We start from the raw sequence: 24,801 nt of genomic DNA on the forward strand, positions 1-24,801 counted from the left end.
GTAGTTACAACGGAGCAGATGTGGGTAGTACTGGTGAGCTAGCCAGGATGTATGCAGGATGGAGATGACTGGCCGATGACCACACGATGTGGACCAATGAGCATCTAGAGAGATGTTTGTTGACACGACTGCAGACAGATGCTTTCCCACATTTAACGAGCTAAGCCCAGGCATATTAAACTGTGCATACACTGAACACACTCCACCGGTGTCAAGTTGGAGAGAGTGAACAAATTATTTATTTATGAGTGTCCAACCTTGGCTATTTGATTTTTACATTATTGATGCCCTCAATGCAAGGACACACTCCATTATTGGAAGCTTAGATCCAGAGCAAGGTTTTATTTTCTTTCTTTTTTTTAATCTTCATCCATTTTGTTAAGCAGGGATTATGCTGTGATAAAAACTAATGAGCCTGAGTTAGTACTTGCTCAGCCCTCATTGTGAAACGAGTGACAGCTATATAAACCATGGGATGTTTAACCCAAGCACTTCCTCCAATTTACACATTTGAAACAAACCAACGGTTGCTAAACCACGGCCAGATTCTCCGACGTTGGCCATGATGGAAATCGGGCAACTTTGTTTTACTGTCAAGTTCAGTTTAAGTCCATCTGGGGGGCGACTGGCCCCTGTATTAACGCACAAGGTTTCGTGTCATCAGCACTGACTCTACAAATTGTCTTCTAAAATCTAAATCATGACAGTTTTCTGAAAAGCCTATATTTCTATATCACTAGTTCTGAAACTATTTCCATATCAAGAACACGCAGAATGATGTATTGTATTTGGCCCCGGACCCCCATCTGAAAATATTTTGTTCCAGGGACCACCCAGAAACAAATATTTGAGTTAAAAACGTTCGCTGGGAAAGATTATATTAAAAAATGTGCACACATTTTCACGATATTAAAAAAAAGAAAATAGCAGATCTACAAGCTCGTAGCACTACACTCGGTGCCACTCGGTATAGCTTGTAGATCAGCTAATTTTCAACAGCTAAATTTTAAAATAATGTTTTACAGTGGTTAAAAGCTATGAGGTGACACATACGCGTTCTTCCAGGTCTTAATGGCTTAACCCATTTAGACCTAAAAAATATATATTCTAAATCCTAAAAAAATTCTGAAAAACCTATGTTTCTATGTCAGTGGTGTCAACCTTTTTCACGTCAAGGACCCCCGGAAATCTGTATTTGGCTGCGGACCCCCATATGAAAATATGTTGATCCAGGGACCCCCCAGAAGCAAAGATTTGAGTTAAAAATGTTTGCTGTGAAAGAATATTCAAAGATTTGCGCCACGTTTTCACAATTTTTCAAGAATAGCTACAAGGTCGTAGTGCGGCACTCTGTGCTGCGCTATGAACTTGTAGATCTGCCATTTTTTCAATAGCTGAAGCATAATAATTATAACATAATGCTAGAAACACCAAAAGGGCTTCCTGTTCTGAATTGGTTTAAAGTTCTCCTGGTGCAGTATGGTTTATTTCCTATCTTATTGCTCGATAAACATAGCGATTAAACTTCCAGAAGAAACCTCAGTTAAGGGAGAGGAGACGCATTAGCCGTTTAGCTAGAATTACTGATGACAGGTGTAGTGAAGTCATGTGTTTTCACAGCCTGGGGATTTACACGGGGCTACTCGCTCTGTCGCTCAACGCGGTTCCATTTTCCCAGCAGCCATGTTTTTTTTTATGACTTCAACCTCCTGCGGTGTGTTGTGTGTGCCTCGGGCGAAAGGGAAAACAAGAGCGCCTCGCAACAGTCAGAACCTTTTAGACTCAACAGGCTAAGTGACTGAGTGGCTGGAACCTTTCCCTGTGTAAAGAGGGTTCTCTCTCTCTCTCATGTGCACAGATATGGCTCTGTTTAAAGAGTAGTACAGTGTGCTTGGAAAGCGGGAAGAAAGAAAAACATGTTTTAAGTGTTGCAACATGCGTACAGGAAAAGGTACTTTAATGGAAAATAAATGGTATTGGTTAGTATTTTGTAGAAATCATGGTTTCTTTGGTAATCTGACGGTGAGATAGAAAACAAGAACTGTGTAAGCATGATGATGACTAGCCTAGTTTATCATGGAGTTAGCAGCTCTCCCTCTAGTACTAGTTTATCATGGAGTTAGCAGCTCTCCCTCTATGATGACTAGTCTAGTTTATCATGGAGTTAGCAGCTCTCCCTCTAGTAACATGATGACTAGCCTAGTTCATCATGGAGTTAGCAGCTCTCCCTCTAGTAACATGATGACTAGCCTAGTTCATCATGGAGTTAGCAGCTCTCCCTCTAGTAACATGATGACTAGCCTAGTTCATCATGGAGTTAGCAGCTCTCCCTCTAGTAACATGATGACTAGCCTAGTTTATCATGGAGTTAGCAGCTCTCCCTCTAGTAACATGATGATGACTAGCCTAGTTTAAATATATATTTTTAAAGAATAGTATACATTTAAAACAAGTAGTGAAAATAGCTGATCTACAAGCTCACAACGAGGTGTGAAGTGACGCGTTGTGCGCTTGTAGATCTTCTATTTTCACTAGTTTGGGTCCTTGGGCAAACGTCTAATATCTCTTTTTGGTCTTGACCTGAAAAGTCACTACATTACATAGAGTTAGCATAAAGCTTCCTCAACGCGCACGCACGCACCCCATGTGTACTGCGTATGCTTTTTTTTTTTAAGACTTAAAAGCAGTTCGAGGAATCTTAGGCATTAAAAGGTTTTAATTTTCTCCCCACCTCCTTTTTTATCGGCGCCACAAATCCAGCTTTTTTAACACTAATTAATTAATGACGTGTATACACATCTTTAGAATCAAAACCATGGGGTGCCTTGGAAGTGTATAGGCGGTCTTTAGGTCCTTTTTAATTTATATCAAACCATATTATAAAAATATATTTTTTTTGGCTTTTCCTTCTTCAGCGATCTTAGAATGGATTCGCACATGCACACTGCCGTTCACTTCCTTGTTTACGGGCCGACAAAAGTTACTCATAACTCATCATAGCGCCGATGTTCTGTGGTCATTTCTGACCACCTCATTGGGAATATTACTGCTTCTACAGAGACATAAAACAAGGTAGCGTGAGGTACTACGGGAAAATTATCGCTCTCAGTTTTGTGGGGTAAAGGAAGGCAGAGCTTTTTAGAGAAAAATCTGCCTCATCTGCGTGGCACTCTAGCGCCTTTAGCATGAAAAAAATTGCTTTTTTTTATAGGGGGATATATGTGACCATGCCATTAACATCCTATATAAGGTAAAAATTTCATAAACCCCTAAACCCCTATAAAAATAATTGCTCAATACCAACATCCAGTTAGCAAGTGGTTTCATATAGGCAATATTTTAGGCCAAAAAGAAAAAAACTATATACCAAATTTCCCACTCCACACCACCGGCTGCCAGACTATAAGTATAACCACTAAACCAGATGTTTCTTTTCCAATTCCTGCCAATGCTACAGCACTACGGACAACATGGTCACCCACACTGCCTTTGTACAACGAACTACACTACACGCAAGCACACACACACGCACGCACGCATGCACGAACACACGCAACCTTCATTCAATCCCAACCAGGAAACTGGCAGACACACACAGGGCTCATGGGGGAGCCATTTTGGGGCATCAACAACAAACACGAGCAGATGTTGGAGAGCTGGGAGAGAAATGACAAACATATTGACTGTCTGCTTCATTCCAGCTCATTACCAGTTGGCCCGCGGCAAGGCACTGTGATGGAGAGACATTTAAACTGAAACTGAAACTCCTTTATTCTCCTGGTTTAGTGGTATACTGTAGCTACAGATTAAATGACCGGTAGACCTGGAAGATAAAGGAGAAATGTCACTTATATGACACGTAATGTAGTAAAATGTTAAATGGTTTTATGCAAAGCGCTATACATAGATTGTGCATAGCATTCACCCATTCACACACACATTCACAAACCAACCTGCTCATCGTGAGCAATAAGGGGTTCAGAGTCTTGCTCAAGGACACTTTGACACTAACTCTGGGGGAGCTCACAGGGTTCGAACTGGGAAACTTGCGGTTCTCCATCTGGCCCCTGTACCGGCCACTCTACCCCTGATCCACTGGAGTGCAGTGGTCTAAGGACATTCTGCACAGTGCAGTCTAGCAGGGGTGCTTTGGTCCGACGTACTAACACTCCAACACCCTACCCCTTCTTTTTTATCATTTACAATAGTCCTACTAGACCCCAAGTAATTGCATCTGGCCACAAAAGATCACAGGATCTACTGAATGTGAAGGTAGCCTACAGGGGTGCTGTCATACTGTGTGACATAGGCTCAATATGTCAGTTTGACACCGTCAGTAGATCCTGTGATCTTTTGTGGCCAGATGTCGGACTACATACAGTACGTACAGTATGTGGCCACATGTATTTTTCATGCCATCGTAGAGACCTCTGTTTGTCGTCAGTAGCTGAGGGACGCTCACACACACACACACACACACACACACACACACACAGGGCTGAATGCATTCTACACACGGCTGCAGAAATCACATGCTGTCCGACTGACCTCCCTGTCATGGCAAACTGCCCAGCATGGAAAAGGGAGGGTGGGGAAGCAGGAATGTGCGTGTGTGTGTGTGTGTGTGTGTGTGTGTGTGTGTGTGTGTGTGTGAGTGAGTGAGTGAGAGATATGTGAGTGAGCCTCATGTCGTGTATGCTGGGAGAGAGAGAGAAGCGTACAAATTGTAGCGTACAAATTGTAGCGTTCAGCAAACGGCTTGTTGCCTGTGAGCAAAAATAGAATTCTACACCTTCTTCACAGTTCTGACAGGAAACACAATACTGTCGACGAGAGAGAGAGAGAGAGAGAGAGAGAGAGAGAGAGTGTGAGGGTGAAGCGGTGGGGGGCGAGGGAGACCGCTGAAGAATATCCACATGGGAAGTCTTGCTTCACTTCCTTTCCGTTGGAATGTGTCCAATACATCTTGTGAATTCCACTCAATAGGAACTGCTCCCGTCACAAGTCACATGCCCATTATGGTCCAGCACTATGGAATGTATGGAATGCATATGCTAATAAAAAACAACTTAATACTTCCTTCCTAAGGTTTATACGAGCATCAAAGCAATATTTTAAATACTTTTTATTAGCATATGCATTCCTTACATTCCATAGGACTGGACCACATATGGACATGAAATCATCAACATGCAACGGGAGCAGTTCCTATATTGAGTGAAAGATGTTCTATTTATGATATAAATGAAATATTTAAGGTGACACGTGATCGGAAATCGTGGCCGATCGTGTCATTTTCGAATGAACGGAATTGGATCAGGGGCAAAAAAACATGATCGGAGATTCGGGACGTCACATCCCTACTCCCTAGTATCAATATTATATCCTATCATATTAGACTGGATATTGTCTGCGAGTTTGGATATTGTACTATCATATGGCATAAGTGTTCTATAAAAATAAAAACATAGTCAAAATCAAATGATCGGAATTGGATCAGGAGCAAAACAAATGTGATCCCTACTGAGACTGGCAGTGGTCCCCAGCACGGAGAAAAGACTGGCAGTGGTCCCCAGCACGGAGAAAAGACTGGCAGTGGTCCCCAGCACGGAGCAAAGACTGGCAGTGGTCCCCAGCACGGAGCAAAGACTGGCAGTGGTCCCCAGCACGGAGCAAAGACTGGCAGTGGTCCCCAGCACGGAGCAAAGACTGGCAGTGGTCCCCAGCACGGAGCAAAGACTGGCAGTGTCGGTAGGCCAATAAGAGGCAACCGGACCACAATTCAGAATCACGCCTCTGGGGACCAGGCCGTTCCCAGTACATCTGGGTACATCTCCACCCCGTGCTGAGTGAGTGGGGTGGGGGTGAGGAGGCAGAGCACAGATCATAATGCCTGGCCAATTATCGGGTGTGTGTGTGTGTGTGTGTGTAGGGGGGGGGGGTCTGGGAGGGAGGAGTGAGAGATTATGTGGAGAGCGGATCGATAACAGCAGTCAGTTTCTAATGAGTGGAAGGATGGCTCGGAGTCAAGCAGATGGAAATCCTTCCTGCTGTGCCCCGAGGCGCTCTAGCTTCTCTCCCTCCATGCTGACACAACAGACATATTATTAAACTCACTCGCCGCCATCACCGCCATCTGGTGGCTGAGCATATACTCGAGGACCGCCAGCCATTCATATCAACGGAGTGTCCCGCTAATGTTAATAAACACTCGCATGACTGAAGTAAGGCCACCTACCACACAAGCCGAATTCAGGTCAAAAAGAACAAAAAACGTCTCTGTACGTCTGTCTGTCTGTCTGTACGTACGGCTGAAATGCACGTAACTCGAGAACTGTTCGCCCCACCAACTTAAAATTCGACAAACACGTTCCACACCCCTGGGAGTGTAGTGCCCGGTGTCGAGTCGGTCAGACCCACGGTTATCCAGAACCGCCACAAAAGGCCTCTGCCCGGGCTCTGGACAGGGCCCTTGCCCAGGCTCCATAAATGGAGCTGGGCTGTTCTGACATCACAACACTCCATATTTGGGCATGCCTGACACAGAACTCCATATATAGGAATAAAGGGACACAGCGTGACAGTTAACTTGACTGGAGCGGTGTTTATTTTTCTTCTTTCATACATACAGCACACTTCTACCGGTGCGGTCTCGTTCTCTGTGCTCTTGCTCCGTCTTTAGATAATTCATTCGTCACTGGAGGCAGATTTACAAGCGCGAGGGGCAGAGGAACCTTCACCGGCCCCCCTTTAACCCTTTAACCACCCACAGCTGCCACAGCAGCCCAGGACAGCGTAAATCCTGTTCCTGACCCTCTCGGCCATGTGTGCCGTGCACTCCTCTGTGCAAAACGCAGGCAAACGGCAAAGCAAGGCGGAACGACAGGCTTTGATCGCCAAGCGTAAAAATACCACGGGATTGCAACATTACAACCTACAGTAGTTCTTAGCCTGCTAGTCTAAGATTAACAGCCGTAGTGCTGCTGCTGTTCTGTTCGACAGACTGATTCCTCCACCAGTCTCAGATTAGCAGCCGTATTGCTGTTCTATTTGATAGTGCTGTAAAATACACAGGATTTCAATGTTACAACCTACAGTAGTTCTTAGCCTGTTCTAAGCAGCCGTAGTGCTGCTCTGGTTGTGTTCGACAGAGATTACTCCATCTAGACTATGATTAGCAGTCGTAGTGATGCTGCTGTTCTGTTCGACAGAGATTCCTCTGTCTTCTACATCTGCCTCTCTTTCTTCTGAGGAGCTTTGTGTTGTTGGTGGGTAGCCCTTTAATTTATGACCGCTCTGCGACTGTGCAAATGGACACACACACACACAGGCGCATGCAGGCGGGGCGAGCAGGAACACACACACACACACACACACACACACACACACACACACACACACACACACACACACACACACACACACACACACACACACACACACACACACACACACACACACACACACACACACACACACACACACACACACACACACACACACACACACACACACACACACACACACACACACACACACACACACACGATGAAAGGGCAGTCACACAGCCTGCACACATGGTTTTACAGCCCTGGTGGAATGAGTGCTCGAGGAGGGAATGAGGAGAAACCCTCTAACATGTACAGGTCCCAGCAGTGGTGGGAGTACACACATGTTGTTACTTAAGTAAAAGTATCAATACTGCAATGTAGAAATGCTCACAGATATACTTACTCGAACAAGTAAAAGTCCGGAATTCAAAATTCACTCGAGTAAAAATACAAAAGTATCGGTATCGGAATGTACTTAAAAGTAAAATACAGTGTGTCAACCTAGCATCATTCAACGTCTCCTAGCAACCTAGCATAATTCAATGTAGATTTATCTGTCTCCTAACAACCTAGCATCATTCAATGTCTCCTAGCAACCTAGCATCATTCAACGTAGATTTATCTGTCTCCTAACAACCTAGCATCATTCATACGTTGGTTTATCTGTCTCCTAGCATCATTTATACGTTGGTTTATCTGTCTCCTAGCATCATTCATACGTTGGTTTATCTGTCTCCTAGCATCATTCATACGTTGGTTTATCTGTCTCCTAGCATCATTCATACGTTGACGAAGACAAAATAACATATTTTTTCAGAGCCAACACAGACCTCTTGAGAAGTACAATCAACACACACACACACATACACACACACACATGGAGATAATTGCAAACCCACCTCCCCCCACACACACGCACGCGCACTCGAACACGACAGCTTAATAAGAGCTAATTACATTTCTCAAAATCAGCAGAAAGGAAGCATGTGCGATTTCCAATGTCAATATCTCATTAAAGCTAGTCTCTGTGTGTGTGTGTGTGTGTGTGTGTGTGTGTGTGTGTGTGTGTGTGTGTGTGTGTGTGTGTGCGCGCATGTGTGAATGTGTTCGTGTGTGCGTGTGTGTGTGTGTGTGTGCGCGTGTGTATGTGCGTGCATAATGCATGTGTGTGCATTAAAGGGGGTATTAAAAGGTTGTTGTTGCACATTACTCCCCAACTCTGCTGCATTGTAACTACCATTTCCATTAATGTGCCAAGTCGTGTTCCTTCAGCTGAAGGAATGGAATAATGACACAGTGAGCGATGTGACGATAAATAACTTAACATTCAGAATGAGATACGACACAGTTAGTTACCCAATCTATAACTCGCGTCTCAACTGCTTCTGCTCAATAAGCAGAAAATAACCAATTTTATGCTCAAATTCAACTTGCTCAAGACGTTTCACTCTCTCTAGCCCAGTGGTTCCCAAACTCTTTCATGTCAAGGACCCCCAAATTGACACTAATTATCCCACAGACCCCCATTTGAAGAGATATGCCAGGGACCACCATAAGAGAAGATCTTTACAGCTCTAGCAGTGATTCTCAACTCGTTTAATTTCAAGGATCCCCAGTTTGACATGCATTAGTCTACAGACTCCCATTTAATGACATTTCAATATCCCCAATCCCCAATTTATAATGTAAAATCAATGTTAATTTAAACTATCATTTAGCTGGGGACCCCCTGGAACTCCCATAAGGACCCCTGGGGGTCCTCGGACCCCACTTTGGGAACCACTGCTCTAGCCGATCAGACCTGGAAAGGATCAGTTTTTTTATTTATTTTTATCTTAAACCTCAGCTGTTGAAAAATAGCAGATCTACAAGCTCATATCGTGGCACTGAGCGTTGCACTCTTGGGGGTGTCAAATGCATGTTTAAATTTACACTCTCAATAGTTAAATTTTTAAACATGTGCATTGCTTAATTCACAAGAAGTCTACACAATTAGAGAACGTAGAATAATCGTTATTTTAATCAATGCAGCATGGAATTGTGGAAAAAAGCTTATCTGACGACAACAAAATAATCTTTCGTTTTGGGTCTGAGAGGCTGAATGTCATCAAATGGTGGGCCGTCTGGCTCAAATGCAGAATAAATAATGTTGCCCGATTCCGACGGCCTTTACTGCATGTCACTCCCCCATCTCTCTCCCCCATTTCCTGTCAGCCTACTGTCTGTCCCTCTAAAAAAAATATAAAATAAAGACGAAAGCCGCAAAAACAAATGTGGCACAAATCATTGAATATATATTCTTTCAGAGCAAACACGCAGCTAAAATCTTTGCCTCTGGGGGGTCCCTGGAACAACATATTTTCAGATGGGGGTCCATGGCCAAATACAGATAATTTGGGGGTCCTTGACATAAAAAAGGGTTGAGCATCACTGACATAGAAACCTAGGTTTTTGAGAAAACTGTTAGGATTTAGAAGCCTTTATTTAATGGACCTCAGTCCTAAATGGGTTAAATCATCATACATTCAGCCTGCAGTAGCAGAGTGTGGAACTGAGGTGCTGCTAGTAACATGGTGCACTATGCCCTCTGGTGGTCGGAACATTGAACTGCATCATCCGTTTTACATAAACAGTGTGGGGTCTTGACAGCATTAGTCAGTCTTTTGAATAACATTTTATTCACTTTTAGTCATATTTTGTGTCAGCCGACATGTTTTAGATTTAGTCTAGTTTCAGTCGACTAAATATCAGAAGATTTTAGTTCATCAAACGAGAAATGGGACATCTACTATAATGCGCCACGTCTCTGTGTGCGTGCGTGTGTACGGTTGTAATGCACGTAACTCGAGAACCGAATTGCATCAAGCCGAATTGATTGCCAAGTACACTTTTCAGTTTGCAGTCTTCACACACAGGCACATACACAGATCTCCATGTGGGACAACGGCTGGCAGTTAAAACGGCTGCTATGACAACGTATATCATTAGGTTCCCAAGTTGCATTGCATCGTTCCCAAGTAGGCCGGAGGCCGACTGCGACGGGCACGTACAGGTCTAGTTCTGCATAATGAGTACTTTCTACTTTTGGGACTTTATCGACATACGTTTTGTACTTTTAAAGCTGCTATAAGCAATAATATGTCAAAATGAACTTTTGAACTTAATGAACTTTATGTATGTATATATATATATATATATATATATATATATATTATTGGTATTCTTTTTTTCTCAGGTCCCCAGCTAAATGATAGCTTGGAACCAAATAGAGGGTCCATTTGGTCCTCGAGGCACGTCCCACTGGGAGGAGACCCCGGGGCAGACCAAGGCGCAGATGGAGGAAACACATCGACTCACTGGCCTTGGAACGTCTCGGGATCCCCCAGGAGGAAGTTACTAATGTTGCTCTGGAGAGGGACGTCTGGAGCTCTCCGGTGGAGCTGTTGCCCCCGCTACCCGACTACGGATAAGCAGTTGAAGATGGATTGATTGATTGATGGATGGATAGATCGTTCGAGTAAAAGTACTGACATTTTTAAATACTCCAGTAAAGTAGAAATACCAAAAAGAAATGCAGTAGGAAATGTAATTAGTTACTTTACAGCACTGCTAGACAGGGCTGGTTCCAACACTAACCTGCTCTGCGAACTGCTCCTGGGACAGACATTCTGTCATGTTGACACAGCCTAGCAGACAGCCGGTGGGATAGTCCTTAGGAAACCTGGGCTCTGTGCGTGCACGCACGCGCACACATGCGCACGCACGCACGCACGCACACACACACACACACACACACACACACACACACACACACACACACACACACACACACACACACACACACACACACACACACGCACGCACGCACGCACGCACGCACGCACACACACACGCGCACACACACAGTTTCAGTCGACTAAATACCATGAGATTTGAGTCGACTAAGGCCCATGCTACACGTATGGATCTTTTGCTAAACGGAAATTGTTGTCCTCCCTGCCCATACGACAGAGGTATCTGAGTCCACACACAAACACAGAAACGCATTGAACACAGGATAAAATCACTGCAGTAGCAGGTTTCAATAATTAAGGAATAAGTATACCCCCAGCCCCAGGAAACATGCGAGTGCGAGTGATTTGTGATTTTTCTCATTGCGATTGAAATATTAACGTTTCTGGCAAAAGATAAACATCGTGAGCTAATGCTAACATAAGCTGTTTCTTACAATGGCGAAAACGGGAAAACGGAAGTGAATGACTGCCCAATTCTGGCTGGCGCAGCTAACTACCATCTAAGGCCACACGGTGGCTGTTAACTTGTTAAATGAACATGTGTACCTTTCTTGTAGAGGTGACGGTACATGGCCTGGACCTCCTCGATCTCCTGAGGCGTGGGCTTCTTAGCGGCAGCAGCGATCCAGAGACGGCCACGGTGAGACGTATACCAGTTACGTCCCTCCACCCTGTAGACAGACAGACAGACAGACAGACAGACAGACAGTTTTGATAAGAATACAGAAACGGTCGCACGAGAATATTAGGCTTGTATGGTTTTACGGTTTAAAAAATTGTTTACGGAAGCAGTAGAGAGAATGGCGGCATCAAATGACAGCTCATGGAGAATGGTCTCGAACTAAGTAATGCGACATTGACCACCACTAAGACTTTGGATTTCTAAAAGGTTTGGAGATATGGCAAAATATTCCTATGAGGGATCGTGCTGAAATTATGTAATGCTCTGCTCGCAAACTGGAGTTAATGTTATACGAGGGAGCGCAAGCTCCAAAAGTGGTCTTTGGTATACCACTCCACAAAAAGTGGGGTATACCACTTTTATAAGTGGTATAAGTGGTATACCACTTATTAATAGTGGTATTCCTCTTGATGCCATGGACCAGCAGTGAGGCCCAGGGTTGGTGCATGTCTCACCTCTTGATGCCTTGGACCAGCAGTTAGGCCCAGGGTTGGTGCATGTCTCACCTCTTGATGCCTTGGACCAGCAGTGAGGCCCAGGGTTGGTGCATGTCTCACCTCTTGATGCCTTGGACCAGCAGTGAGGCCCAGGGTTGGTGCATGTCTCACCTCTTGATGCCTTGGACCAGCAGTGAGGCCCAGGGTTGGTGCATGTCTCACCTCTTGATGCCTTGGACCAGCAGTGAGGCCCAGGGTTGGTGCATGTCTCACCTCTTGATGCCTTGGACCAGCAGTTAGGCCCAGGGTTGGTGCATGTCTCACCTCTTGATGCCTTGGACCAGCAGTTAGGCCCAGGGTTGGTGCATGTCTCACCTCTTGATGCCTTGGACCAGCAGTGAGGCCCAGGGTTGGTGCATGTCTCACCTCTTGATGCCTTGGACCAGCAGTGAGGCCCAGGGTTGGTGCATGTCTCACCTCTTGATGCCTTGGACCAGCAGTTAGGCCCAGGGTTGGTGCATGTCTCACCTCTTGATGCCTTGGACCAGCAGTTAGGCCCAGGGTTGGTGCATGTCTCACCTCTTGATGCCTTGGACCAGCAGTTAGGCCCAGGGTTGGTGCATGTCTCACCTCTTGATGCCTTGGACCAGCAGTGAGGCCCAGGGTTGGTGCATGCTGAGACACCAGCCTCCGTCGCTCATCTCCTGCAGCTCTCGGTCCTGCAGCCTCAGCCTGCAGCGATCCTCGGCTCCTCCGCCTGCCTTAACGTCATCTCCCAGCGGCGCGGCCAGTCCTTTCTGCAGGCGGCTGCGCCGGTGGCTCTCACCTCCACCCACATCCACCCACTGAGTGACCACACATAGTGCTGCTGGGTTAGTCTCCACCCACATCCACCCACTGATAGACATAATGCTGCTGGGTTAGTCTCCACCCACATCCACCCACTGATAGACATAATGCTGCTGGGTTAGTCTCCACCCACATCCACCCACTGATAGACATAATGCTGCTGGGTTAGTCTCCACCCACATCCCCCCACTGATAGACATAATGCTGCTGGGTTAGTCTCCACCCACACCCACCCACTGATAGACATAATGCTGCTGGGTTAGTCTCCACCCACACCCACCCACTGATAGACATAATGCTGCTGGTTTAGAGTCTCCTCTCCTCTCACCTCCTCCCACTGCAGTGGTGGAAAAAGTACCCAGATGTTTTACTTACCGTAAATCCTCCAATAAACTCCTCCTTTCTATTAATTACAGAGCCCCTATTAATCACTGGTGATGGCGTTGAATTAAGTAAATAAATTCCGGCCTCCTTTTATGAGCCGGGGTTTTTTGTGTTTTTTTTTTTTCCCAAGTGCCGTATCTGTTACTTTCGCTGCTCTGGCTGGCTGTGCCTGCCTGTCACGTCAGCGTCCACTGTCCAGATGCCGTGGCCGCGGTGCTCGGCTCGCACACAATACAACAAAGTTAATAACTTCGGGAGAGAGCCCCCACAGATCTGCCCTTCATGCAACGAACGTATTGGTTCTATAAACGGCAGATCGATGAGCGCATGGGGGGTTTTGCAGCCTGGCGCAGCCCCATGCGCCTTTTGGATCTCTCATTTTATGGAACGAACGTAGCCTACCACCGGTATGCTGTTAGCTTGTTGCTAACGCACGCTAACGGGACACCGTTAGCAACAAGTCTCTCTCTCTCAGACGTTCTCTACGTCTCTCTCTCTCTCTCTCTCTCTCTCTCTCTCTCTCTCTCTCTCTCTCTCTCTCTCTCTCTCTCTCTCTCTCTCTCTCTCTCTCTCTCTCTCTCGCGCGTTAGAGAGAGACGCTCTCTCTAACACGTCTCTCTCTCTCTCGCGCGCAGCGCGCGTTAGAGAGAGACACTCTCTCTAACACGTCTCTCTCTCTCTCTCTCCCTCCCGTTGAAGCACTGCAGTGTTGCACTGTTCTGATTTGATATTACCGGTATATGAAATAGCCTATCATACATTTTATTTTTATGTTATTATTTGCATCTGAACTTGTCAGTAGCCTAACTGTAGGCCTTTACCACAGTACTGTGGTAGTCTATCTCAGTTGAAGTTATATGCCGGTATATTGAATGTGACCAGATTTGACTGAGGGACTGCCATTGTATTTTTATTTGTTTCATGTCATATGAAAGCAGGGAATCATATAGCTTCAAATGACATAACAGGGAATCATATAGCTTCAAATGACATAGCAGGGAATCATATAGCTTCAAATGACATTGGTTATTCAAGTTAAATTGATGTGTTGATGTTATTATGGTATTTACCATAGGCAATATGCCAATAATGGAAAAACAGTTAAAATGACCATTGAGCACCTGCAACTGCACTGTTCAATATTTCACGAGGACTTGGTTTCAATAGGCTATGAGCCCAATACATTTTACTGTGTTCTAACTGACCCAAAATGTGATTTGTTCATTATCATCAGTTTGAAAATTAGAAATAAAATTCCTCCTTCTTATAGCTGCCTCCTTCCAATAAAAGCCCGGTATCGGGATCGGTTGAGACAAATAATAGCCCGGGTTCCTAAAAGAGGATTTACGGTAAGTTAAAAAGTATCGACACTGCAATGTAAAAGTCTGTGAAAAAGGTAGTTGAACATTTTTTGTCACTGTTTTAACTTACAAAAACCAACCTTGTAACAGAGTCTTGTTTCATTACTTGAATCATGTCATTACACTGCCATTCTAATGTTATTGCACACAATTATGTGGCCCAATAGAGCACAGAAATCCTGACGTCACTCGCTCATCCCCTGGGTTGCGGAAGTAATTTCTCAATGGAGAAGAACATGGGGTCATCTTAGAATCGTCTCATATAAGCATCGTGGTCCAAAAATAAACAAACTGTCTCTGTGATATTGTTGGGGAGGTGTCTCTGTATCGTTTACGACAGTCAGTGCACTCATATTTGATACAGTCTATTTCTAGCGAAAATGTAGCAGCAGTAACATTAGCATTTTCTCGCAGTCAGTTGATCCTTCATATCCATATGAGTCATACCGCCGGGATCGTTTGTTCTTATTTGATATATATATATATATATATATATATATATATATATATATATATATATATATTTTTTTTTTTAAGTCTATGAATTCAGAATGGGGGGGGGGGGGGAACACAACGCAAATCATCACTAGTACACAGAGACCAGAGTAATATTAAGTAAGAGAGTGGTGACACTAGCGTTGACTCCCATTGTAACAATGGAATGCGGAAGTGCTTATTCTATCGCAATGGGATGGTTCCAGCCATAGGAGCAATGTTTGGAACTATAGCCCATAGGTACCTGCTTTGCGGCGAGATCAAAGCGTGTCGCTACTCTCCTAATCTGACAGAGACATACCTCGGGCGCAGCCTGCACGATGTTGGGGTTGACCAACTCTCTGGTATTCTGCCGTCCACTGTGTCCTCCAGGGGGCGATGGTGAGTGAAGCTGAGCACCGCTGTTCATGGCCTTGAGCGTCTCATCCAGCCTGAAAGTCACATTTTCAAGATTTTTCAAAAACCGAGTTGAGGCACTCAATTTAGTTTCAATTTAACTGTGAATATAGTATTCCTGACGTCACTCGCTCATCCTCGCTCAAAATTGTAAAAATAGCCAAAGCTCACAACAGCTCGCTCTGCGAGGCATTGTGAGCTTCGGCTATTTTTATGTTTTTTTTTGCTTTGCTTGTAGAGCAGGCCGGGTTGAGAACCGGTTGAGAACCCCTACTCCCCTAGTCTCTTTGTCCTCACTTGTCGTAGTAGTGTCCGAGGTTGTCTCCCTCGTCGACGACTCGTCGCCCGGCGAAGTCCAACGTGATCTTCCGATCTTTCCGGGAAGCGTGGCGGAGTTCTCGCAGCTCCTCCTCCTTCTGCCGCAGCATGTCGCGCTCTCCGGACGACAGCCATTGGTTGGAATCAGTGCCGAAGTAGTCCGACTGGTCGTCCAGAACCTGAGTTCTCCTCGTGCTGAGTGTCGACAGAACGGGAGAACCGTCGTCATGCTAGCCAAAAGGATAGCGCCACGCTAGCCTCAAGAGACCCCTGGGCCATATGGTTTCAAAACGGGAACGAAAAAACGATCTACAAGCTCACAATGCATTGCAGCTGACTGAGAGCTTGTAGATCTGCTACCCTTCAAAAGCCATGTGCATTCATCCAATCACGGACTCATTATTTAATAACGATTTAGAAACCTAACCGAAGATGCCGGTCTAAGATACGATATGGGTACGTTGTCACAGCAAGTGTTGAGCAGAATTGAGCTACACATCTCTCATTTACAATGGTGGTCGTAATATAAACCTCTCGTGATTGGAGTTCCACCATGGCAAGGTAACAAACTACACAACCAAACTACTACCAAAGTAATGAACTGCACAACCAAACTACAACCAAAGTGTGCTGATTTTACCATACCTGTTCTTGTCGTATTCCAGCAGCTTGTCTTTGTGTTGGATGGCCTTCTCCAGACCCACCTTCATACGAGCCTCTTGGTGTGGAAGATCTGAGCCATCTGTGTACCAAACAGAAACAACATGAGACAGTCTCTATCCGAGTCCTCTGTACCAAACAGAAACATGAGACAGTCTCTATCCGAGTCCTCTGTACCAAACAGAAACATGAGACAGTCTCTATCTGAGCCCTCTGTACCAAACAGAAACAACATGAGACAGTCTCCATCTGAGTCCTCTGTACCAAACAGAAACAACATGAGACAGTCTCTATCTGAGTCCTCTGTACCAAACAGAAACAAAATGAGACAGTCTCTATCTGAGCCCTATACAACATGATGTCACAAAAGTGGTGTGATTTCGATTGGGCCTTTTGACTCAAAGGCTTTCAGGAAGAAACCAAAAATACACAGGGAAGACATATTTGAATATTATAACCACACCTGGGGTTTATTAGAGTAATGTTAATTCCATAGACACATACAAAACACCTGGGGGTCTATTATAGTAACTAGAATTTCGCCCCCCTTCGGGGGGCTCAATCCTAGTGTCGTTGCAGCGCAATATGGGAAGAAGGAAATTGCGGGAATTGACAGACTCCACTTCATGTTTCAGCTGTGGTTTTAAACTCAGTAGTGTGCCCTGCACACAGCGCACACTCGCAATTGCAGCTGGAGGGCGACGCGACACACACACACACACACACACACACACACACACACACACACACACACACAGAGCGATGTGTGGATAAATCACTGAGATTTGGGAAATGTGTTCAGAAGTACAACGATTAAGCACGCACAGGCAAATGTCAGAAGCATCTGTTTCGGTTTCCAAACAGGAAGTTGTAAATGTGCTTATTAGACGGAGGCAGCGTGATGCTGGCATCTATTGTGATGCCAGCATCACCACATTTCACATAGAAATATAAGCACCCATTTACTCGCTTAGCGGAGACTGTGGGGTGGTAGAGGACATCTCCCCGGACGCGTGGGTATGTCCAGATAGTTGCCTCGCGGAGGCCTCTTTGTCCAGTGTCCATTCTGGGTCTGGAAACGGCACTTTTTTGAGTGTTGACCCCAATAGAAGGTCTGCTGCTCTGAATTTTACACCTCTCCCGCTTAGCGGAGACTGTGGGGTGGTAGAGGACATCTCCCCGGACGCGTGGGTATGTCCAGATAGTTGCCTCGCGGAGCCGTCTTTTGTCCAGTGTCCAGTCTGGGTCCGGAAACGGTAATTTATTTTGCATTGACCCCAGTAGAAGCTCTGCTGCTCTGAATTTTACACCTCTCTCGCTTAGCGGAGACTGTGGGGTGGTAGAGGACATCTCCCCGGACGCGTGGGTATGTCCAGATAGTTGCCTCGCGGAGGCCTCTTTGTCCAGTGTCCATTCTGGGTCTGGAAACGGCACTTTTTTGAGTGTTGACCCCAATAGAAGGTCTGCTGCTCTGAATTTTACACCTCTCCCGCTTAGTGGAGACTGTGGGGTGGTAGAGGACATCTCCCCGGACGCGTGGGTATGTCCAGATAGTTGCCTCGCGGAGGCCTCTTTGTCCAGTGTCCATTCTGGGTCCGGAAACGGTACATTTTTTTGCATTGACCCCAGTAGAAGCTCTGCTGCTGTGAATTTTACACCTCTCCCGCTTAGCGGAGACTGTGGGGTGGTAGAGGACATCTTCCCAAACGCGTGGGTATGTCCAGATAGTTGCCTGGCGGAGCCGTCTTTTGTCCAGTGTCCACTTTATAAAGTCCATGCACTCCAGTGAATAGCATTTATCCATTTAGATAACTTTTTTATGTTATTTAATTACTTATTTTTACACAGAAACATAATGTGTGTCTTTACAATAACTGTAATGTAATAATAATACTAATAATGTAATGTAAAAATTATTTAATTAACGAATTAAATAATCTTATTTTATTCTGAAAGCAACCGGATGTCTTAAATCTGCTAGCTGTCAGACCGGAAGTTCTAAATTTGCTCATAAGACGGAGCCTTAGACGGAGCCAACTCGCAGGCAGTGCGAGAGGCTGGTTACAGGATTCTATAGGTCAGCCGTTTTGGTGTGACACACACGGCTTCCACATTTAGCTTCATACTGGGTGAAAGTGTCCTTCCAAAAATTATTATTTCGCTCGAAATTCTTATTCACAATGACATCGAGTTGAGGTGTTTGTGTTTTAGGGTAATTGTTGCATAAGCGCTATTTCGCACTATTTCTCCCTCCCCTCCCCTGTGTCTGAAGCAGCTAGCATGGAAGCTATATGGATTATGGAAGCTTTCCCTCCGATTGCACACAACCATGCCGTTATCCACGCGTCCATCCGATTGCTTTTAATGTAAATGTCCCATCCACTGAGCAATAGCGATATAAGCGCCTTATTCATTCATTCGATTCATTTGGGTGTGGGGCTGTGCAGTGCTGTGGGCAGCCTTTCTGACGGAGGCTCGGAGCTGCTGCTGCTGACGCTGTTCGAGTCGCATGGAGCAGTATAGAGTAGGCGTGGCGCAGCATTAGAAGGGCGCAGCAAATGCACGACATTGAGGGGTAGAAACCATCCCGGTCGCGTGGTTCATCTAACGCGTGTGTCACTGTGAAGGACTGGCCCCAATAAGTGAACGTAGTTGGCGTAGTAGACGCCAACATGACGATTCTGACGTAGGCTGGTGATGTTGAGCAACAATGGCGTGGTTGACAAAAGTAATATTTATTCAGTAATTAAGACATTTCTTTCAATGAAATGTAGCCTATATGTATTCTGGGAGTGTGCCGAATTTATTTTGCATATAGAGATGTGTGGTGAAAGTGTGGTTGGGTCGGAGAAAGCTGTTGGATAAACGGCCATGTGCTTATGTACCCCTGTCTATTAGGGTAGCAGGATTATTATGATTATTATTATTAGTATTGTTATTGTGATTATTACATGGATTATTGTTGTGATGTGAGCTTGTGGCTGACTCACTATCTAGAAAATAAAAACATGGCACTTCATTTAAAATAGGTTACAGACCCCTGTTATATGCGCTTGTTTTGGGATTCTTTTTAAAGACCTATTTACTTGTTTCTATGAGACATGGCAACGCCAACAGCGCAGCGAAAGGCATCCACGTCTTTCTCTTGTGAAATGCTGAGATTAGAAACGACCATAATTATTTCATTTCTCAACCTTAAAAAAAAAATAAAGACATCTCCATAATCCTTGGGAAGTGTGTGTAGCAAAAGTAGTCGGCATTGTCATGGTTGAAAGTATTCATGCAACACTGACGCTGTAAGCTGTGTGATGCTAACGCGCTAACACCGTTAGCATGGTCTGTGTTGGTCAAAGGAAAAAGGATAGATATGAAACTACTGGCCAAAGTGTCATACAAAACACAACACCTAAAATCGGAATGTGATGGTGACCTATTGAGCACAAACAGACAATCATGATTTGCTTGCTGGACCTATAATTAATTTATGTGCATTACATTTCCACCTCACACATATAAATCAAAAGCAAGATGGATGCTAACGCGCTAACACCGTTAGCATGTTCTGTGTTGGTCGGAAAAAGGATAGATATGAAACTACTGGCCCAAATAAATGTCATAGAAAACACAACACCTAAAATCGGAATGTGATGGTGAGCTATTGAGCACAAACAGACAATCATGATTTGCTTGCTGGACCTATAATTAATGTATGTGCATTACATTTCAACCTCGCACATATAAATCAAGCCACAGTGCAGTCAGAGAGTAGTTCACAGGTCACACACAGGAGCAGTGAAAGGGGGAGGGGACTTGGGATGGCAGTGTAGAGTAGGCACGACATTGAGGGGTAGAAACCATCCCGGTCGCGTGGTTCATCTAACGCGTGTGTCACTGTGAAGGACTGGCCCCATTAAGTGAACGTAGTTGGCGTAGTAGACGCCAACATGACGATTCTGACGTAGGCTGTTGAGGTTGAGCAAGAATAGCGTGTTTCAGAAAAGTAATATTTAAACAGTAAAGAAGACATTTTTGGCGAATGCAATGTAGTCTATGTCTTTTGTGGGAGTGTGCAGGTTTTATTTTGCATAGAGAGATGTGTGGTGGAAGTGTGGCTTGGTCGGAGATAGAGCACGAATGAACGGCCAGGTGCTCATGTACCCCTGTCTATTAGGGTAGCAGGATGTTAACTCCATAGACACGTACAAAACACCTGGGGGTCTATTATAGTAATGTTAACTCCATAGATACATACAAAACACCTGGGGGTCTATTATAGTAATGTTAACTCCATAGACACATACAAAACACCTGCGGGTCTATTATATTAATGTTAACTCCATAGATACATACAAAACACCTGGGGGTCTATTATAGTAATGTTAACTCCATAGATACATACAAAACACATGGGGGTCTATTAGAGTAATGTTAACTCCATAGACACATATAAAACACCTGGGGGTCTATTATAGTAATGTTAACTAGTCCATAGACACATAGAAAACACCTGGGGATCTATTAGAGTAATGTTAACTCCATTCAAAGAGAGACCATGACATTGAATAATGTCAGTGAAATTAGCGTCATATTAAGTACAGTTTTGCGTCTCACCTCCCATCAGTTTCTTTCTCAGTTTCTGGCTCTTGTTGGAGTCTCTCTGCAGGATTTCCTGCTCCTCTTTGGTGCAAACCTGAAGTAACACAAAACAAATATATCTTATTGATCTCCTGCTCTTCTTTGGTGCAAACCTGAAGTAACAGTAAAAGAAACCAACAGAAAAATAATGAATCTAGACTGAATCGTCCTAAAACCAAGCAGACTTAAAAGACTTCCACAGAAGATGCAGGGCCTTCTATGAAACATCTATGGAACTCACTAGACTTCCACAGAAGATGCAGGGCCTTCTATGAAACAGATATGGAACTCACCAGACTCCCACAGAACAGACAGGGCCCGGAGCCTTCTATGAAACAGATATGGAACTCACCAGACTCCCACAGAACAGACAGGGCCCGGAGTCTTCTATGAAACAGATATGGAACTCACCAGACTCCCACAGAACAGACAGGGCCCGGAGTCTTCTATGAAACAGATATGGAACTCACCAGACTTCCACAGAAGAGGCAGGGCCCGGAGTCTTCTATGAAACAGATATGGAACTCACCAGACTTCCACAGAAGAGGCAGGGCCCAGAGCCTTCCTGCTCACACACGATGCGTCCACAGCTGAGGCAGTTGTTGACCAGGCCGTGCTTCTGGGCCAGACACTCACAGGCGTGGCGCCCGGGTAGGATGATGGCCAGCTTGTCCTGGCCCTCTTTGTTGTACAGATTCACAAACTTGCTCTTCTTCTTGGCCAAAGACAAAGTGTTGACTTCTTGTGCCTGTGGATGTCGATGGATGGAGGAAGACATCCGGGATGTGTAAAGGTGACCAAACTGAAAATCTATGACTATATTATATTATTAACGATTATTCGAAAGATCAAGTTTTATTTTATTTTTTGTGTGTACCGGCTGTACCCCATAGCGATGATTTGATTATCTGAGCAATGTGTGTACCCCTGACCCATATTGATGATTTGATTGGCTGAGCACGGAATGTGATGTATGATGATAAGAGCGCTTATCAAATTTATAAATTATAAATGATATATTATATAATAAAATAATTTTTGAGCGGCGCTAGCCCCTCCTATATACAGGTTTAATGTTTGTTTTTAGTTCAATGTTTTAAAAAAGCCATTGACAATGAAGGGAAAATCTACGTCATCTTGTCCCTAACACAAACATTAAATGCCATTATCAATAAAGAGAATTTAATGTTTGTTTTGACACTGTTTGTTTTACATCACCATTACATCACCTAATCAACATGAGTTAGACTTTAATATATTAGCGCCCATCACTTCACACGGGTGTGATTTTTAAGTTATGGGGAGGATTTGTTTGGGTGAAATTGTTCTGGGGAAAAATTTCACATGCAGGGCAGATATGACAAACAACTTAAATATACAAAGAATTAGTGGGATTTAATAATTTTCAGATTAATTGGGCTACAATACATTTACGATTTGATTACAGAAGCAATGTGATGCAAATACGTCGCCCTGACTGTGTGACACAAAGTGCTTTCTAATGATCCAAAATGAAAAACACATTAATTTACTTCCATTATCTTGTATTGCTAATAAAATACAAATGGAAAAGATGTCACTGTCAACTGAAAGGATATATTTTACAATTGCAGAAAACTATATTTTTTGTAAAAAAAATAATATATTTTTTGTTTTAAATAAAAGAATAATCGATGTTTGACATGTGTGAATCAATTAATAATCACGATGAATTAATCGCGATAAATCTTTTCCACCCCTACTAAACACACTCACCTTCTTGAGGTCGATGGGGGTTTTGACCACTTCTACTTCAGGCTCTGCTTCCTGGTTGATGGTCATCACGTCCTGCTTGTTGTTTCGTCCCTTACGCTTTGACTTCTTCTGGGAGTCCTTGGAGGCGTCCGAGGAATCTGGCACAACGGAACCAGCTATCCACAAACGATACACACACATACCGGTTCAATATTTTACTTCATACCAGGGCCAAATTAGCCCAGGTGGTGCCGTGGCCCAGGGGCCCTTGGCCCCCAAAAAAGTATCGTCCCAGGGGCCCTCTTGGGATTAATCCGTCCCTGCGTCATACTACATTAGGGCTGGAACCAGCTGTCCACAACCGAAACGTGTGCACGTGCGTGCCTGTGTGCAATAGCAGATCGCTACAACTTTACCAACTTTATTTGTAAAGTCGCGGCTAGTCTAAATACATAAGCCTGGTAGGTTAATAGGAGTAGCCTACTGCAGGGCTTAAAGCTAAAAGAATCCCAAGACTGAAAATTATTTTTTGCAAATCTGCACTGATCTCATTAAATGATCCCTATGAAATCCTCAGGACTGAAATCAGTCCCCAGGACTAAGAACTGCTACCGTCTACACAAACACACATACCACTTTTATCTGACTCCAGATCAGCGGAGCCGTCAGGATTCTCGGTCCACGTCTGTACTGTGAGCGCCAACTCTTCACTTTAATGCGATATGCGACATTGTGCAAATGTGCGATGGGACTAGCCTGGATCCAGCCCAAAGATCCCGCCCACTCTCTGAGTTGACTCTTCAGCTACAGTCTGATAATCAGGCTACGATGGGACCCAATCGCCTCCATTCTCTCACTAAATGTCCTACACTGCAGTGTTTTTGTGTGTAACCTTCAGCACTTCAGAACTGTGTTCACCTGGCCATATTGCGATAAGCCAAAGGCTTCTCTCTCTTCATTAGACCACGTCTGTCCACGGGACATCTTTATGCTGTGAAATAATGCCTACTACTTACTACTTCCTCATCGTGTGCCAAATATCAACTTGGCAACCACAATGGCACATTATTTGGTTCGTCCACTATATCTGACCTACGGTCCGCACTCTGGTGCGCTTGGACGCGAAGCGAGACCCCCGTTTCTTTGATCCGCACCAGATTTTGAATGAGCCAAACGAAGCACGCTTTCCGACAATACGCAGCAGGATTCATTTTAATCACAGTAAAAAGTTCTGGTGTGAATGCGACCTTAGTCTAGTTTTTTATTTGTTGCCAACATTTCCGATATATTTAGTCTCAGTTTTAGTCATCTTAGTTTTTATTTAGTTCTCGCCAGTGAAAAACAAAAGGTAGTCGACGAACATCTTTCACCATAGTTAACATAATAACATAATTAACACTGATTGCAATAACAAACATAGGGCTCAGGAGGTAGAGCAGGCCGATCCCTGGGTCGGCGGTTCCCGGCTCCTCGAAGTGTCCTTGGGCAATACAATGAACCCTACGTTGCCTCCAATGAGTTGGTCGGTGTTAGCTTGCCACCATTGGTGTATGAATGTGGGAAGTGAGGACACTGGCGTCGACTGTGCGCCGCTTCACCTCCCAATGTATGAATGAATGAACCATTGTAAGCACTTTGAGCACCTGGAAAAGCGCTATAAAAATGCAATTCATTAAACAGGAAGATAATAATAATAATTATTATTATTATTATTATTATTATTAT

General features: G+C 44.5%; 1 protein-coding gene across 1 annotated transcript in view; it reads right to left on the reverse strand.

The window, feature by feature from the left end:
- trip4 (thyroid hormone receptor interactor 4) overlaps positions 1–24,801 on the reverse strand; it is a 66,642-nt gene that overhangs the window by 39,737 nt on the left and 2,104 nt on the right. The window contains exons 3-11 of the mRNA XM_080761193.1: positions 23,098–23,252; positions 21,872–22,090; positions 21,319–21,397; positions 16,693–16,789; positions 16,027–16,242; positions 15,635–15,764; positions 12,875–13,089; positions 11,672–11,796; positions 10,968–11,059 (exon numbers count right to left, since the gene is read on the reverse strand). Of these exons, the coding sequence (XP_080617319.1) occupies positions 10,968–11,059; positions 11,672–11,796; positions 12,875–13,089; positions 15,635–15,764; positions 16,027–16,242; positions 16,693–16,789; positions 21,319–21,397; positions 21,872–22,090; positions 23,098–23,252 (1,328 nt within the window). The remainder of the gene's footprint in view (positions 1–10,967; positions 11,060–11,671; positions 11,797–12,874; positions 13,090–15,634; positions 15,765–16,026; positions 16,243–16,692; positions 16,790–21,318; positions 21,398–21,871; positions 22,091–23,097; positions 23,253–24,801) is intronic.

This window comes from Protomyctophum bolini (genome assembly GCF_963924005.1).
Source record: "Protomyctophum bolini genome assembly, chromosome: 1".
In the NCBI taxonomy this organism is placed as follows: domain Eukaryota; kingdom Metazoa; phylum Chordata; class Actinopteri; order Myctophiformes; family Myctophidae; genus Protomyctophum; species Protomyctophum bolini.